Source organism: Vanacampus margaritifer, chromosome 8 (genome assembly GCF_051991255.1).
Source record: "Vanacampus margaritifer isolate UIUO_Vmar chromosome 8, RoL_Vmar_1.0, whole genome shotgun sequence".
NCBI lineage: Eukaryota > Metazoa > Chordata > Actinopteri > Syngnathiformes > Syngnathidae > Vanacampus > Vanacampus margaritifer.
Genome location: NC_135439.1, coordinates 5,037,501 through 5,054,766, shown reverse-complemented (window position 1 = coordinate 5,054,766; position 17,266 = coordinate 5,037,501). Strand labels below are relative to the sequence as shown.

The 17,266-nt window shown below is 39.7% G+C and overlaps 1 protein-coding gene across 11 annotated transcripts in view; it reads right to left on the bottom strand.

The window, feature by feature from the left end:
* Window positions 1-17,266, bottom strand: part of rap1gapb (RAP1 GTPase activating protein b) — a 96,233-nt gene that overhangs the window by 52,455 nt on the left and 26,512 nt on the right. For 9 of the 11 annotated variants that reach the window (XM_077573670.1, XM_077573662.1, XM_077573663.1 and 6 more), the window contains one exon: window positions 9,930-9,968. Coding sequence is in view for 7 of the 11 variants with exons in the window: in XM_077573662.1 (XP_077429788.1) it covers window positions 9,930-9,968 (39 nt within the window). In the remaining 4 variants the exon portion in view is untranslated. Of the gene's footprint in view, window positions 1-2,676; window positions 2,805-9,929; window positions 9,969-17,266 lie in introns of those variants that run through there. The other 2 variants (XM_077573669.1, XM_077573673.1) reach the window with 1 other exon arrangement.

The following is a 17,266-nucleotide window of genomic DNA, read 5'->3' as shown; positions in this document are numbered from 1 at the left end:
ATTATTTCCTATGGACAGAATCTGTGTTTGACTCTGAATAGAAATAAAATCGAAATGAGTAATCTCTAAACTCGCTAGGAAGTTTCATCTGCGAAAAGCCGACATTTCTGGGGGCGCATCGCTGACCCAAGGCCACATGCAGTGTGAACATGACTAATGCGCACGGTGCGTCGCTGCGGATGCGACCGCTTTCTTTGGCGAATGGCAGGAAGCCGCGGGCAGTGCGGGAAGAGTCAGACATCATCGCATCAAGGTCCACCATGCTCGAGTAAGCTTGTCCATTAACGATAGACTAACTTGGTCCATTAGAGCTGCCTAACGGGCTTTCTTGGGCTGACAGCGGCCCGAGTGCTGCTAAACAGCATTGTGCTTCTGATCATTCCTGAATGGGATGAAAAATGTGGAATAATATGTTCTGCCTTTAGCGTGAAACTACAAATTGCTTTTGTGTAACAGGTTTTTGCTTGAAGCGGATGCAATGCATTCTTTTCGCTGTTTAAAACAGTTCCTGGATGTCTGAATAATGTCTGACAGGCTTTTGTTCAAATACACCAAAACACCCAACACCCCAAAGCCCTTTTCACACTGCACTTTTTTTTCTTTTTTTTTTTAAATAGCGCACAAAGATGACAGTGTTCCGGAGAAAGCGTGCCAATTATTTTGAAGTGCTTCCATAGCAACCTGTGAGGAAGTTGTAGGCTTTTTCTGCTTTGTCTACTGCTGTTGAAATCACGCCACTCACTCGCCCGTCTCTTACGGAGGCACCTTCTGATGTTACCATGCCACTCTCCAAACAATTCATGTAGCCGTTTGAAAAGAGTCACGTTTTTTTGTTTAATGAGTTCAAAGATCAATTTCGTCAAAATAAAATGGCATTTTTAATAGGAACTAAAATTCCTTTTTGACTCAACATAAACGCCATCAGATCAGCATTATCAGTGGTGTCCTGTTGAGTCATCCATAGCTAAAAAAATGCATTTTTTTTATATTACATCTCACAGCTGCTAAAATATAGCCTATTACCAGAAAGTACTTTGGTTGCTGAGGAATCTGAGAGGCATTTTATCATTTCCTCTTTTTGTTTTACCTTTTGCTGTAGCATTGTGTCCATTACTTCAAGTACATTCTTTTAATTCTAAATCTGAGAATTGCTTCACCAATCTCACTGAGCACTCGGTTGCCTTTTTTTTGTCATGGTTGTGACGAGCATCCTGCTTGCAGCTCGCTAAGACAATTTCGGTGCATTTATTTTTCATGTTCTTGCCTCTGAATTTTGAGGAAATGTATCTCAAATTGGAAATCTTTTCAGAAGCATGTTGGTCTTGTACTGGTTTTTGAATTGCAAATTTTCACTGTCCGGTTTTCTTTTAGAGGCAAGCTTGGAACATGTTTTTGTATCAGTTTGTCTCCTGCAGCTGGCAAAGTGTGAAAGTTAAAAATTGCACTCGCAGCAGTGAACTCTCTGACCCAGCAACAGGCCATCTGTGTATCGTTGCCATGGAGACAAGCCCCGGTAATAGACGTGCTGACCTAACAAACACATTGAAGGTAAACAATTAGGGCTACAATGATTAATCAAATAACTTTGTTAGATAAAAAAAAATATAGTACTGCAGTAGCATAAAGTTGTAATATTGGCGAGCTAGTAGGCGAGAATGTACCGGTAGAACGTCCAAAGTTTGCGACCCTTTACCACAGCAGCATGACCATGATCGCCAACACTAAAATAATTGAATCCAACATACCATACAGTCGCTAGTTACAATGGATTGTAATGCACTGCAAGTGGTCAAGGATAGAAACAGCTGCCGGTGCACTTTCAATCGCTTGATTGGTTAGAAAAGACATAATTACATTTAAACATGAGCTTTTGGTAGCCGATTCATTCAGCACGCGGCCAGCTAATCCACACTCAAGTCATTGACACCCAGATCACTCACCAGAAAGGACTCACCGCCTTTTTAAACCATACACACTCAAAATGTCACATACTCAGTGGAACATAAGTATGCCGACCCCAAAAATAGTTACTGCAAGTGTTTGCGTTTCATAATGAAAACTCAAGCCATATCCCCACCCTTAGAACGCCTGATCTCAAAAACACAAATGAACCCCAAAGACTCGACCCTACCTCACACACCCAAACATCTACAACCCCGCAACCCTGATCCTGAACATAACCCCCGACCTCCAGATCTGGCCCGCCACATTTTAGCATGCAAATTATCCCAATATGTCAGCCATGCTCCCTCATACGTTTTCAGAAATATGCAGATAGCAAAAGATTTAATTCACACTTAATGGGTAGGTGGACACTCCACAGACCCAATATTTGTACACTAAAAAGTTAATATCCCATCAAAAGAAAAGTGCTATATAAATCCAATGCAATATTATTATGTCGCTCTTAGAAAGAAGGATGCTGTATCACAGGTTTTTGCTGAAAGTAGGATGATGCACAAACACAAAACACACTTCAATTAACCCAAAAGCTTTGTGATGAGTGAACAATGTAATCACGCTTGGTGGCCTAATACCCAATGAAAGTGAAGTCATTCATGCCAGTCAAGACACTTCCTAACCCGAGTCGACATGACAAGAAAGTTCAGTTGCACATCAATGCAACACACCTCATCCTCAACTCGTATCCTTTCTAACGTTTGAAGCCTCGCTCACCTGCATCATTTCAAGCCTCCGCCAACTAGTCGCTTGCTTTGCTTCCTTGTCCGAGTTCTCGGTCATGCAACACCTGCTTCTGCGAGATGAGCCACTCTTGCCGTCTCACATGATACTGAGAGCATCGCCCGCTTTCTCTTTTCCCCTCGCTCTCCCTCAGCCCTCCCTCCCTCCCTCCCTCCCGGCCCGCCTTCCAGAGACTCCCACTGTTCTGTGATTTCTCTTCATCCTCCACATGCATGCATCCTCATGAATTGATATTTAGAAAGAGCACAAATTCTCCCCTTTCCTCACCGAGAGTCTCCAGATAAAAAGCAAGTGGTTAACCTACATTAGACTGGCATGAGTGGCAGGGAGCGGTCCAGTGATGCCAATGTGACAGCATGTTCACACATGAATAGAGGACAGAGCTCCGTTTTTTTTTTTGGGGTGGGAGGCAACACAAGGTCTTGGTGCTTATTCACCGCAGCTCAATATGCTACTCGCCTGCCTCTCTTCACCCACACATGCTTCATCACTTTGCCCTGTTAGCCAGAATTCTGCAAATAGAAATGACCCAACAAAGACTTTAAAAGCACAATAACGGATAACCAGTTCACCATAAACTTTGAACCGTTGCGGTAAAGGTGCTCGGTGCTATAACATGGAAATAAGCACCAAAGACCATATAAAGATTTGGAAACAAAAAAAAATAATTCTTAAAATGAAAACTAAAAAAAGGTAACAGTGAGCCAGTGAAGGAAGAATTTAAGTTATGGCTCCCTATATACGAGCACCACCTATTAGGCAAGAAGCAGCATTTTGGACCAACTGGAGTTACTTGAGGGAGGACTGGCTGACTCCAAAATAAAGTGCTTTACAATAATCCATCTGAGATGTAACAAAGGCATGGATTACCGTTTCTAAATGCTGTTTAGAAAGAAGCGTTTAACCTTAACTCTTTGACTGCCAGACGTTTTCAGAAAAGGGATGCCGTGGGTGCCAGCCGATTTAAGCATTTTTGACTGATTTTTCAAGGTCAACAGAAAATTATGTGTTTGGACTATGGAAACACACATACTACCAAATGAAAGATTGGACTCATCTTTCATCAGAAAAAAAAGTTTGTTTCTACCTTATTCCGTTTTTCAGTAATCAACAATAGAAAATGGTTAGTTTCACCTCTGTTTAAAAAAAACGTCTTTTAACGTCTTTGGCACTCCTCCATATGATTTTAACGTCATAACGTTATATAACGTTTTTGGCAGTCAAAGAGTTAACCTAAGATGAAAAAAAGCTGGATTTGACAACAGCCCCAATTTCAAATCATTGTCCAATTTAAAACAGAAGTTTGACACTGCTTTAGATAAGGCGCTAGAGGGCCCAAGTCAGCAGGGTGGGATGAGAAACGGCTACTGGGATCAAACACCGTAACTCAGTTTTCTTTTCATTGAATTTAAAGAAATTCAGTTTCATCCAGGCCTTGATTTCCTGCAAGAAAAGACAGAAGTGGCCTCAATGAGTGTGTCCTTTTTTGCTCAGCAGGACATAGCTCTAACGGCCATCTGCATAGCAATGATAGAAAATGCCATGTTTTAATTTTTTTTTTTTTTTTTTAAGATGGAACCTGTGGCAGCAAATTTAATGGAAACAGTAGGGGCCCTAAAATGGAACCCTGTGGAACACCTTATTACAGAGGGACAGAGCGGGACTGAAAGCAACCATGGCTAACACAGAAAGTTCTGTCTACCAAATAGGATCTAAACCACTTCTGCAGTCAGGTCCAACAAAACAAGACGCACATCGTCTCCAGTGCATAGCATAAAACAAAAAACAAGAACAATTTGACCAGTCAATATGAAACATAGCATGCCAATTCAAATGAATGAAATCATAAGGTATTAGCTGCATAAATAATTAAAATTAATCTTGAATTTCCCGAACATACTGAATTATCTAGGGGGACATAGTGGAAATGAAGAGAAAAGGCCTCAGGAAAGAGCCCTGAGGGACACTAGTGGAAACGGATGTAATTTGAATTATTTAAACTGGGTGAACTGAATTTAATCAGTTTGTTACCCTGCATCTTTTTACAATATTGGCTATACCAAATCATGTGCCATGCTTCAGAGGGGATACACATTTCAAAATAAGCCTGTAAAAAAAAAAAAAAAAGGGAGATTTTCCTTGCACCGGGGCTCTTCCAAGTGCTGAGCTACTGGAAATAAATAGAATAGACAGCCAAGCTCAATCGATAATCTGGGCTGCAGGCCTAAGTAGAAAGTAACTCACGAGGGGATGCGAGCTAAGCTTGGCGGTGGCGGCCTGATGGTGCTCCCTCACCCTCGAGTGGGTATAACGTTACAGCAGCCCAGTCGGAATGAATGCACAACACTAACATTGTGGTTTAACAACTCACGTTCAGGCCTGCGGGGTACGAGTCAACACAATATTTTTGTCCATTTCAAGGCTCTCATTTCCATCCAGTTCTTTATGGGACTTAATAGGGTCGCATGCTTATGACCACCCTGCGCCTATGGCTAGTGAGTTGTGTCACCATTCACCCTAGCCATGCCACTGAAAAAAATTCTCCTCCACATCTGGACCAATGTGCAATTTACAGCATTCAGTGAACCTAACATTGATGGTTTTGAAAAGTTTGAGAAAGCATGAGGGAGAACATGCAAATTCAAATCAAGGACTGTTGAATGGTGAGGCTGGTGTTCCAATCACTGGGCCACTGTAATACCCTGCTTTTAGTTCGTTTAATTAATTAAATCCAGATCCTTTGTGGTTATCATCTATGAGGATCTGTATTCGACCCCAAACGACTACATTTTAAATTTTTTATTTTGCCACAATATTTTAGCGTGTAAATATTCAATATTCACTGTACAGTGGTACTTGAAAAAGGTTTTCAAAATGGCACTCATATGAGCTCTTTAAATAAAAAAATTAAATAAAAAGCTGACATAATATAGATTATAGCCAATGTGATGCATGTCCTCAACGTCCGGAGTTTCCGCAGTCAAGTCCTGCTCTTGTGTTTGTTTTCTCCACGGAAACAATGGCGTCAATATTAAGATGGGGAGGAGCCATTAAGGCAGACGTGCACAATTAGTCAGTTTTTTCTTGAGTTGTTCTTCTTTGTCGTTTCACACTGGCGAGCACTCAAACTCTTGCTTTTTAGGAAAAAAAAAATATTTTCAAAACTTTTGGTTAGGGTTAATCTTAAATTAAAAATATTTGCTAATTGGGCCTTTCCCCTAAATTGCTTTCTTCTTGCTCCCGATTAACTGAAAGGTCATTTGGTCCAGGATTGTTGTTCAACCTGTTGCATTGATATGTAAAAAGTCAAGATGTTTTCATTAAAAAAAAAATACAGTTTAAATATAACATTCACAAATGTTCCTTATTATAATGAGCTAAAAGAAACTCATTTAGGACTAATTCTCTCCAATCGTAAGATTATCGTCAACCATGATTGTTGCTTTAAATTTGCTCGCGACAACACAGCCATTGTAATAGCCTCGCATCAAGCTCATAAAGAGCAAAACAGTTGCTGGAGAGCGTCATTCCGCAACCGGAATGACAATAACGAAAGAAATGTCACGGCATTTTACGACGGCGGCCTCCTCCTCTTCCTCCTGCTGGTTGGATGAGACGATAGCTAGCGCTGGCGGCGCGACGTCGATGGCAATCACTCTAATGAGCGTCTTAATTGGCCAGACGCTCAGCATGCAAGCACAAGTGTGATGGAGAGTCCCGACAGGCTGAGAAATGCAACATATAAAGATACGCCTTCTTTTAAAAATGGTGAATGCTCAATATTTGTAGAGATGACTGTTGAAACCCTAAATATACCCCCAAACTATAATCCCAAAATATTGTCATTTCAAATGTGTCCTCCAAAATTACATCCATAAAATAGAAGCAAATGCCTGTCTATATAGGAAAGTAGTACAACAGAATTGATCCAAGGGGTTATGTTTAAGTGAGACATCTTCTAATAATCGAATCTGTAGAAACGAAGGCCTCGCACCCAACACACACCTGCCCCCATTTGCATTTGCGAGCTACGTCGCACACCTTTTTCTAAAGGGTATCAAGGCACAGAAAACCGCGGAAACCAGCAGATTAGCAGAGCAATGAACCGCTGTGCTAATCTCCAATTTGCCTGAATGAAATGATAAAAATATAAAAAGAAGGGATTATATTAAGGCTTTTTAAATGAGCGCCGACAGCGACGAGACGTAATGACAGTGATTATAATCAGGGGCGCCGCGCTGTGACGAGCGAGCAAACGGCGCGGGCGCGTCTCGCCCTCACTTTCACGGAAAGAACATGTTGAACACAATCAACTGCGAGTAGTCCACAACCCACAAGAAACCTCGTTTGCATAGGAATGCGGCATACAAGGTCTTCTGACTAACATGAATACTAAAACACTCACCACCTCATGGGTGGACAAACATACACTTGTTCACAGTTGCTGGGAAAGCAGTATACAAGAATAACCTTGGGCAATCGACCACATACTGCTTCACCAAGGAGTGGACATTTGTTTTATCTGATCAAAACGTAGCAGCGGTATAGATACCGTTCAAAATCAATAGGCTTTGAGGGATGACAAAATGGAATCATTCCTGGATCTTTTTTTTTTTTTTAAGGGAAATTGTGCCAAGCCAATCTCCAGAATCTTTTTTTTTGTATTTGTGTCTTAACATTTGTTCTGTGTGAAGGATTTCATGTTGCTTTTAAGTACCGTATGAAAGGAGGCGCTATAGTGGTGGGAAAAAGTGTTTTTTGAGCATGAACAGCCTTTTAAAAAGGTTATGGCACAACATTTCAATCAGATTCAACGCTGGACTTCAATAAAGCCACTCCAAAATCTCCATTTTGTTTTTTGAAGTCATTCATAAATTGAATTGCTGACGTGTTTTCGATCGTTGTCGTGTTGTAGAGCAAAAAGCTTGAGGCCACATACATTCTTCCTCCGGATTTTCTGGTAAGGAGCTTAATTCATGGTTCCGTCAATCACAGCAAGTCATCCAGGTCCTGAATTAGGATTACAGCTACAGACCATCACTACTATTATGATGTTCTTTATCTGAAAACGGTGTTAAATTTAGTTCCGCTTCCATTTGTTCCATTTCCATCCGTCAGTCCATAGAATATCCCAAAAGTCTGGAAATCAGCCTTTATGTCCTTTTTGGTCACCAGTGGTTTTCGCCTTTTTTTTTGCCCAGTCTCTCCGCCATTGTTGACTCATGAACACTGACCTTGACTAATACGAGAGTGGCCGACAGTTTAGATTTTTGTCCTCGGTTCCTCTGTGACCTCCTGGGTGAGTCGTCGCTGTGCTCTTTGGGTCATTTCTTTTTTTTTCTCAGGAGAGCTCAGTATTGTTCATTCGATTTGACATCATCATTGCTCTCTTTTTTTTTTTTTAAAAACAAATTAAAAAAAAATTAATAAATGTTTTTTTTTAAATATATATATATATATATATATATATATATATATATATATTATTTTTTTTTGTATGTGGGTGAGTATGTGTATGTGCGTGTGTGTGTGTGCGTGCGTGCGTGCGAGCGTGTGTGTATTCATCAGTTCACCTAAAGCCCATTAAAAAAAAATCCCATACTAATAATATAATATAATAATAAATTGCCAAATGCAGAAACATCAATGTAAGTTATCACGATGTAGTGGCTCTCGCTAACAGACAGAATTAAGTAACCAGAATTAGGTTAAAAAATTCTATATACGTAGACCATGTTTCTATAAATTTTGATATTTGGTTTTTATTTGAGTCTTTGGGTCATTTCTGTAGGCTGGACACTCCTGGGAAGGTTCACCACTATTCCATGCCGTCTCAATTTGTTGATAATGTCTCATGACATGATTCCTAAAGTTTAAGGAATGACTTTGTAATTTCCAGAATCAAACTGTAAATTTAAGGGATTCTCTTTGACTGCCAAAAACGTTAAATGACGTTTAGTAAAATCCTATGGAGGAGTGCCAAAGACGTTAAAAGACGTTTTTTTTTTTTTTCAAAACTGAGGTGAAACTTAACCATTTTCTATTGTTGATTACTGAAAAACGGAATAAGGTAGAAACAAACTTTTTTTTTCTGATGAAAGATGAGAGTCCAATCTTTCATTTGGTAGTATGTGTGTTTCCATAGTCCAAACACATAATTTTCTGTGGACCTTGAAAGATCAGTCAAAATGCTTAAATCGGCTGGCACCCACGGCATCCCTTTTCTGAAAACGTCTGGCAGTCAAAGAGTTAACTTTCTTTATATCTCACCTTTTATTGAAATTATTTGGATTATGACATTTTCCTGCAGTTTTTTTTTTTTTAGATCTTTTGGCCGACTTCGGCCCTGTTCACACGGAACCAAAAGACTCTTGTACACACAGAAACGTTTCGAGACATGCATGTGTCCAAAAGAAGACGCTGAAGACGTTTCACGGCTGTAATGTATATGCCAAGTCTGGAGGGGCGCTGTAGCGCAGCCACAGGCGGAATTAAAGAGTCAGCGAAGAAGACGAACCACTGATCTGAATAGTCGATAGGCCAAGACTTGAAGCCGCGAGGCCGCCATTTTACCCCTCCCAAGAAACGTTTCCATATACACGTCTAATCTGTACATATACATACCATTCAAAATGAATCGGTGTCCAATAAAGTGTGAACACTGGCAGATAACGGTTTCCATGAAAACCTCCATTGGATCAACTCAACCTCATCTACAGTCAATATTGCAATTGTGTATTTGTCGGTACCGGAGGTGGACGTATATGTAGAAGCCTGAAGATGCTCCAGGGCCAGCTTGTATTAATAACTCTCCTCCATCTGCTCTAGTGGCCATGTTTAGTCACACTAGCCCAATACCATGCTGGGAGGCTCCGTTTCCAACAGAACATCCAGTCTCATATTGCTGACTCATTTTTGCATTGTGAGGGCTAAATTTAGCAAAACCTCCGAGTCTTATTCCAGTTGACATATCTATGATAAGAAAATGCATGAAAAAAAAGTTTCAAGAAGCCATTCCCGAAAATGAACAGGAAGTTGGCCATTTTGGGCTGACAAAGTCATTCAGTAGATTGACATACACTTTGTTTTACATTTATTTCTGATTCTGATTGCAGTGCTCATCAATTTCAAATATCAGTCCATTACTGTCATTCTTGGATTATACTTTGTAATATAGAGAATGTAAACTAACTCCTACAGCTACGCATTGAAAGGTAAAGATTTACCAGAGGAAGGTTCTCGTCCTGGAGGCGCTCTTGTCCAATCTGAAATGAAAATATGATATTTTAGTCTCATGAATACAAGAACAATTTTCACTTGAACCAGAATAAAACACTGATTCGCTCTAAAACTGCGTTTCAAGTGAGCCATTTTCCGAATATAAAAACATCGTTGCTCACCTTGCCCCGCACCCCCAAGCCCCGAGAGAAGCACATGAACGTGATCTGCATCACCCTCCTCCACTGATCCTTTTTTTTTTCTCTCCCTTCTTTCGCTTATCTGCCCTGATGCCTGCCTGCCTGCTTGCCAGCCCCCAACTATCCATGCTGGGATTGAGTCAAGGATGGGAAAGGACGGCTGCCAAGTGTGGGCGTGGGAGTGTGGAAGTGACTGGATCTGAAGATGATGGCTCACAGTGCAGGTCCGGGTCACGCTGCAAGCAATAACTTAAAGTAGGACAGGAAGTGGAAGTGGTGGTATTTACGGTAGGATATGTGGTGAAACTGCAGGGAAGGCAGCTACAGGTACTGTATTTAAAAGGTCAATTACATTACTAGTCACCTACTCCATTTTTTTTTAAATCCATGTAGTTTAGCAGTTGCATTTACTTTTTTACTAGAACTAGTAAGGCACAAACAATTGTTCTCTCCACACAAATGTAAAGATAAATATTCCATATGCCAATCCAATGTGTGTATATATATATATATATATATATATATATATATGATTGTGTGTGAAGTGCCTTGCCCAAGGACACGCGACTTGGGGAGAGCGGGGATCGAAACAGCTGACCTTCTGGTTACTAAACGACCGTCTGTACATCCTGATCCATGGCCGCTAATGTTGGTATATTGTGTGGTGTATTATTTTGAACAATAGGATTGTGAGATTTATTTACCGGTTGTACTTTGTTAGTATTTTTTGCAGTTTTATTCTGTGACCGTCATCGTTGTGCAGTTTGTTTGCATGTGTGTAGTGAGTACAGTAGACAGATTTGTCATTTTACTGAGTATTTAAAAAAAAAAAATTTAAAGAAAAGATTATTAAAAATTAGGGGCAACATGCGATTAAAATTTGTAATCGTAATAATCGCATGACTTGACTAGTTAACTAGTTCACGATTGATCACAAATTTCATATATTTTCATAAGTTTTCATACTCTTGTTAGCATTCATTCATTATCAGTGTCTTGGGCTGGAGGTGGCCGCCTCTGAATTTTGTACACAGGAAAAACCCTGACATTATACAAATCCTCCATTTTGCATTAACAAAGTAGCTGAACAGAACAGGTGAGAAGTAATAATAATCCAAACGATGTTTGCAATACATGAAACCGAATCTGCTGGAAACACGTTCTGTTTTGGAGCTTTTGAATCCAATATCACCTCTTCGTCCAAAATCACCTCTGTGCCGTGGGAAGTGCCAGCTCCTCGCTTGGATGCTTAAATCCAGCAAACAATCACATGGCACCAGTCCAATCATGAAGCCATTGCACCTTCCACTGACAGCGTCAGATACAAAGCCCATATTTCCAGTGCAACATGTGCAGCATCTTTGCACCATTTCATGACTCCACCGTCTATCGGCTCACTATTTGGCACCCCGTCGCGTGTGTTTTCCAAAGATCAGATGACACGGCACAAGAAGATGTAAGGAAGTAAAGTAGCATGTGTGTTCACTTCCAACTTTGTGTGTTTATGTGACATTGTGTATGTTGTTGCTGGCGGTGTGGGTGGGGGGGGGGTCTGCTTGTGTTGCATGTTGACAGTGGAAATATCAGACGGCCAATCGGAGACCACCCTGATGATGACACAGGCGACATGCGCTGTTTTGGTGCTAACAGCACTGTAAGCAAATGGTAAAAACACGTAAAAGTAAGAAGTCATTCAAACTCGAGTTGACAAAACTTTGCCTTGAAAATGGTGTGCCTAATAATGTGGGCAGTATTTGGGGAATAAACGGCAATATCGACATGGTCTTATGGCTATGCAGCAAGGTTCGAGGTGACTACTTATAATAATACTGTGTTGTACGATGTCCCTAATGATATGGCCAGTATTATGACAAAAGGGCCAAGCAACAATTTAAACTGGATTTACAAGCTAATTTATCGTAATAAATGGCTGTGCGGACAATCCCATTGATTTTACGTGAACTCACAGCTATGTAGATGCTACTATTTCATAGCTCTTTAAGCCTGTTCAGTGTGTGTTTAATCACTGACTAGGAAATAATCAAGAAAACCTCTGTGAGTCAGCGTTTGCGCTACAATATATGTAAATTAGCCCAAGACGTGCATTGAAGAAGTGTATAATCGCAGTGTCTAACAATACCACTTGAATAATCATCACCCCACTTGAAAGCTGATAAACAATTTGCTGATTGCCAAAATCATAGTGTTTTCTAAATTCCAGGCAACATAGACACATTTCCAACAAAAACTGAAGTGCATTCTAAGCAAGTGTAGCTATGTCACATTTTGTTCATTAAAGTCTCCCAAAAGATTGCATCAAGGTGACGTGAGATACAGGAATGCTGGGCGGTTGGCTTTTTTAATTTATTTATTTAAAGAAATGAATCGATCATCAGATGTGTGATTTATGTGTAGAGAGAATTTAGTTGGAAATGCTACAAAAACTAAATATCTACATTTCACAAGCAAATCACTGCATTTTAACCACTTGCCGGTAAATAGAAAAACACATTATTAGTCGCTAGAGGGGGACATTTGATCAACTGGCCACATTGTTGTGCCTGGAGTAAAAAATTCACAGAGCGCGCTAGCTAGTTTGTCCATTAATCACGCCAATGAGCGTAACGAACCAGATAGTGCTACTTAGCTGCCAACGAGCCAGTAAATTGTTATTTAAGTGCAACGGCTGCTGAGCTCACTCATCAACTCTTTCGTATTTCCCTAACGCTAATGCTATTGCTAACGAGGGCAGCAAAGAGAGTCATGATGGGGCAAAGAAACGTTCTTTGGGATCAACAGGTGAATGGATGCTAAAGCTCAGCTCTAAAGTTAAGCTCAACACTATTCTTACCCTCCGTAGGCTCCAAATGTGAAGCTTCTTCTCCTCTGAAACATCCTGCTGAGCTGCTGATGATGCTCCTCAGGGGTGGTTTTCAAATTTTGTGATCACTGTAAGTGACTCGACTACAAATGACCATCATCATTTCCTTTGGCCCCTTTTTTTCTTTTATAGCCCTCCTTTTGTTCCTTCACTTTCTTCTGTTCCCTCCTCCATTGTTGCCACCCTCATTGGTTTTCTGTGTGTGTGCGTGTGTCCTCTCGTGATGTGAAAATACCATATACTGACTTCCTCATTGATGTGCGTTACGAAGCATTGAAAGGGGGGGGAGGACACATCCATTGTTCTCCCGGTTGATTCTTTTTTTGTGTATGAACGTAGAGGTCATACATTAAGTGTCAATGAAATGAAAGAAATGAATGGAAGGCCTCACAGCAATTCTCGCATGCTGACAGGCTGTAACCGGCTATAGCGTAATATTTAAAGACCACAAAAACAGACGTTATTCCCCTCCAAACCAATAGGTGGCGATAGCGCAGGGGGCCGGAAGACAGTTTTGTTTGTTTTTAAACCTGAAACGCTCTCTGTAACAATTTGGCCAAAAATATATTTACAATAGCCTTTTTATTTGACCGTTTATGACTAAAACACGTTCTAATTAGTAGATTAACACCTTACCTGTACGCAATGGGTACTCCCACAAGTCTCTGGCCAATAATTTTCAGGCTGGATTTGGGTTCGAATTTACCGCAGATATGATGTCGTGCACGTGAAGAAGTTACATTTTTCGTCAACAGGTGGCAGTAGCGATTCAAAATTAAATTTTCTGCATTCAATAGCTTTAAATATTGTGTTGGATCACACTAGATATGAAGGTGTCCCTAATAAAGAGGACATTCTTTCGATAAAATAAACAAAATTGCCATTGTCTTAATATAGTGTGAATATTGATAAGTTTGCCAGTGAGCATCTACTGTCGATATCAGTCAAAATCGACTGTTTTATGAAGGTACAGTAGAATCATAAAAAGATAACTCTTGTATCACTTTGTTTTCTTCCTCTTTGGTCTTCGGCTTCCTCGTTAATTTAAGAGCACCACAGCCTTAGGCACGATCTGGCTGTAAACCTGTTATCGTCCCCTCTGGTTCATTGATTCTCCTCTGTCCCACTTCGCATCAGCAGCGCCAACGGCTGGACGCCCCCGTGACTCCCCACAACTTCTTTTTTTTTTTTGTTATTCTATTAGGTACGACTGGACTCGCTGGCCAGACGTGGGTCATAAATCAAATGACGAGATTTAAAGGACGGGATGCAGGAATGTGTCCCACAACACCAAGGTCCTCCCATTCCCTTAAGAATTGATCTTGACATTGATTAAGTGTGACTGGATCATTTGTCTTTCACTTTCCAATCGTCAAGTGACTCTCTGTGTGAAGATTGGCCTCGATGTGCGGGATCTCAAAAGCACTTGCCCACAAGGCGAGAAACGTATCCAAATGCATCCATTCGGTCGTCAAGGTCTCGTCGTTAACTGTGTTGTTTTTAACTCATTCACTGCCATTGACGGCTTTAGACGTCAAAAATTCATTTGAACTATTTCTATTAGTTTAATTTTTTTTTCCACTTTTGTTAAGAGTATGAAAACCTAGAATTTTTTTTTTTTTTAAATACAGATATAAAATGTGTGATTAATCGTGAGTTAACTATTGAAGTCATGCGATTAATTACAATTAAAAAATAATAATCACCTGACGCGATTTAAAGCTTATTAAAAATTAGGGGCGTCAGACGATTAAAATTTTTTTAATCAGAATTAATCGCATGACTTTACTAGTTAACTCACAATTAAACACACATTTTATATCTGTTTTAATGCAAAATAAGTTTTTTTCTAGGTTTCCATACTCTTGTTGGGAAAACTGTTAAACTAATAGAAATAGTTCAAATTAATTTTTGACGTCTATAGTCGTCAATGGCAGTGAATGAGTTAATTGGATGTTCGGTAAAAAGGTAGGTTTCCTCATCTTCCAAAGGTTTGCCACAATCCATTCCTTTTTGTCACCTTATGAAAACGTGAAATGTTACTGATAATTTCCTAACAATTTCATCTGTGTAGAAAGCAAGTTATATAACAAACTGCACCAAGTTGGGTTGAGTTCAACTATCCTTTTTAAAAATATATAGTGACTCCAATTGTGCTGTACTGTCCCTTATCCTTTCGAATAAGAAGTCATATTATGCAAAGGAAATGTGATTTAACGACAGAAAGTCATGTCAATTAGAGCCAAGGAGCAAATTCTTCCTACTGTCACTCGGGCAGGCTGCTGATAATGACACCAAAATGTCACATCTCTCCTGTTACCATGACTTCATTTCTTGTTGATGTAGCAAGTGTACTTTTCCAGTGAAATAGTGGTGATTTACTCAAAAGAATGCAAAAGAGCAGTTGCGGCGTAATTAATCTTTGTCTGAAGGGTGTAAAGGGCTCCACAGCCTTGACTTTGGAGAGCGGCGGAGAAAGTACGGCCAGCGGGGGGGGGGGGGGGGGGGGGGGGCGCTAATGAGAGTCTGAGCACTGTGAAATGAGGTTCAGTAACCCCCCTGAAGCAGCGCCACATAACCGCATTAGACTTTACACTAACAAGTTCCATCCGCGGCAAGAGAGAGGACTAGTTGACAGCACCCGAACGCGGTGTACCACAGACCGGTTCAAACAAGTACATGCTTTTCACGGATCGGCAACCATTCGCCAATGAGGAGGGGAGGGGGAGAGCTATATATATATATATATATATATATATATATATATATATATATATATATATATATATAAAATATATATATATATATATATACAGTATATATATAAAATATATATATACAGTATATATATAAAATATATATATACAGTATATATATAAAATATATATATATAAAATATATATATATATATATAAAATATAAAATTATATATATTAATATATATTATTATATATATTTATAAAATAAAATAAAAACATTAGAGATTATTATCACAACTTTACATTGTTTTTTCTATTGCTAGTTTTAAAGCATGTGTATAGTGAAAATTAAGGTAACTTAAGAGTATGTCAATATTTTTAAGCAGTGAGTTTGGTCTGGTGGCTAGTGTTAGAAGACCATCTGTGTCTTCCGCGTGTTCGTTGTTGTTCGGGTAGAGAGAATGTTGATTTTCTGAATACAGACCGGAGATCGGTGAACAGGTCCTTCGAAGGATTTATTTTACAGAATATTCCGGACACAAGTAAGTTTACAGACAAATGGCTGCAGTTCCTCTCGCAAGTGTGTAGTTACAGCGGACTCACTGCATTCTTATACTATCTTGAAAAGCAGTATTCCAAAAACCCCAAACCCCCAAGAAACAGCGCCCAGCCATGAGTTCAATACACATGACGACAGCCGGAAGTAGATAAGACTTTTACGTACAGCATATCATCCAATACACATCGACTTCAACCACAGACACTGGCCCAGTGATGTGGAAACAGACGAGGTCCTTCAGACATGACGACACGAGCAGAAATTGCGACACTACTTACAAAGACACATCCACAGATAAAAGTTCTACTGAGGAAATAAGTAAATTAAAACAGTTATAATTAAATCTGGGCAGAAGACCCTCAACACTAGCCATGCAGTTAGTAGCAGCTAACCTGCTAATGCTACTTCAAAACTCATTTTCACATCTTTCAGGTCTTTTAGGTGGTACTTGCTCAAATGATTAACAGGTTTGTTGTATTGCCTTGTTTTTGATGACATCAACAACTTCATTTACTCATTTAGTTTAAAAGGAACTTTGCTCGCCAAAATAGCTTCATCGTCGAAAGATAACGCCGAGTCATGGGCTACCCTTAAAAATTAAATATAAACTTGAAATACAATCAAACATGTTAGGAAGAATAAAAATATCAACAAAAAGTTAAATATAAATTTATGTTCAGTTGCAATTCAACCGTATACAACGTCAATACATAAATGAAAAAATACACTTTACGTTATCAGTTTTAAAGGTGAAAAACATTTAGGTAACAAATATGACCTGATTATGTTAACATTTTGTTATGGCACTTAAAAATTGCCAAAGGAGGACAACCAAAGGCTCACCAGTTTTCTGAAGCTGCATCGTGATTGGTTGTTACCTGAACCCTGAGTAACTGTGATGTCATTTTTAGTCAACAAGTGGCAAAATGGCCACCCCCCTGAGATGGGTGCATTTTGCTGCTTAAATGATATTCTCGGGTTGCCTGCCCCTTCAAGCAAGAAAGTT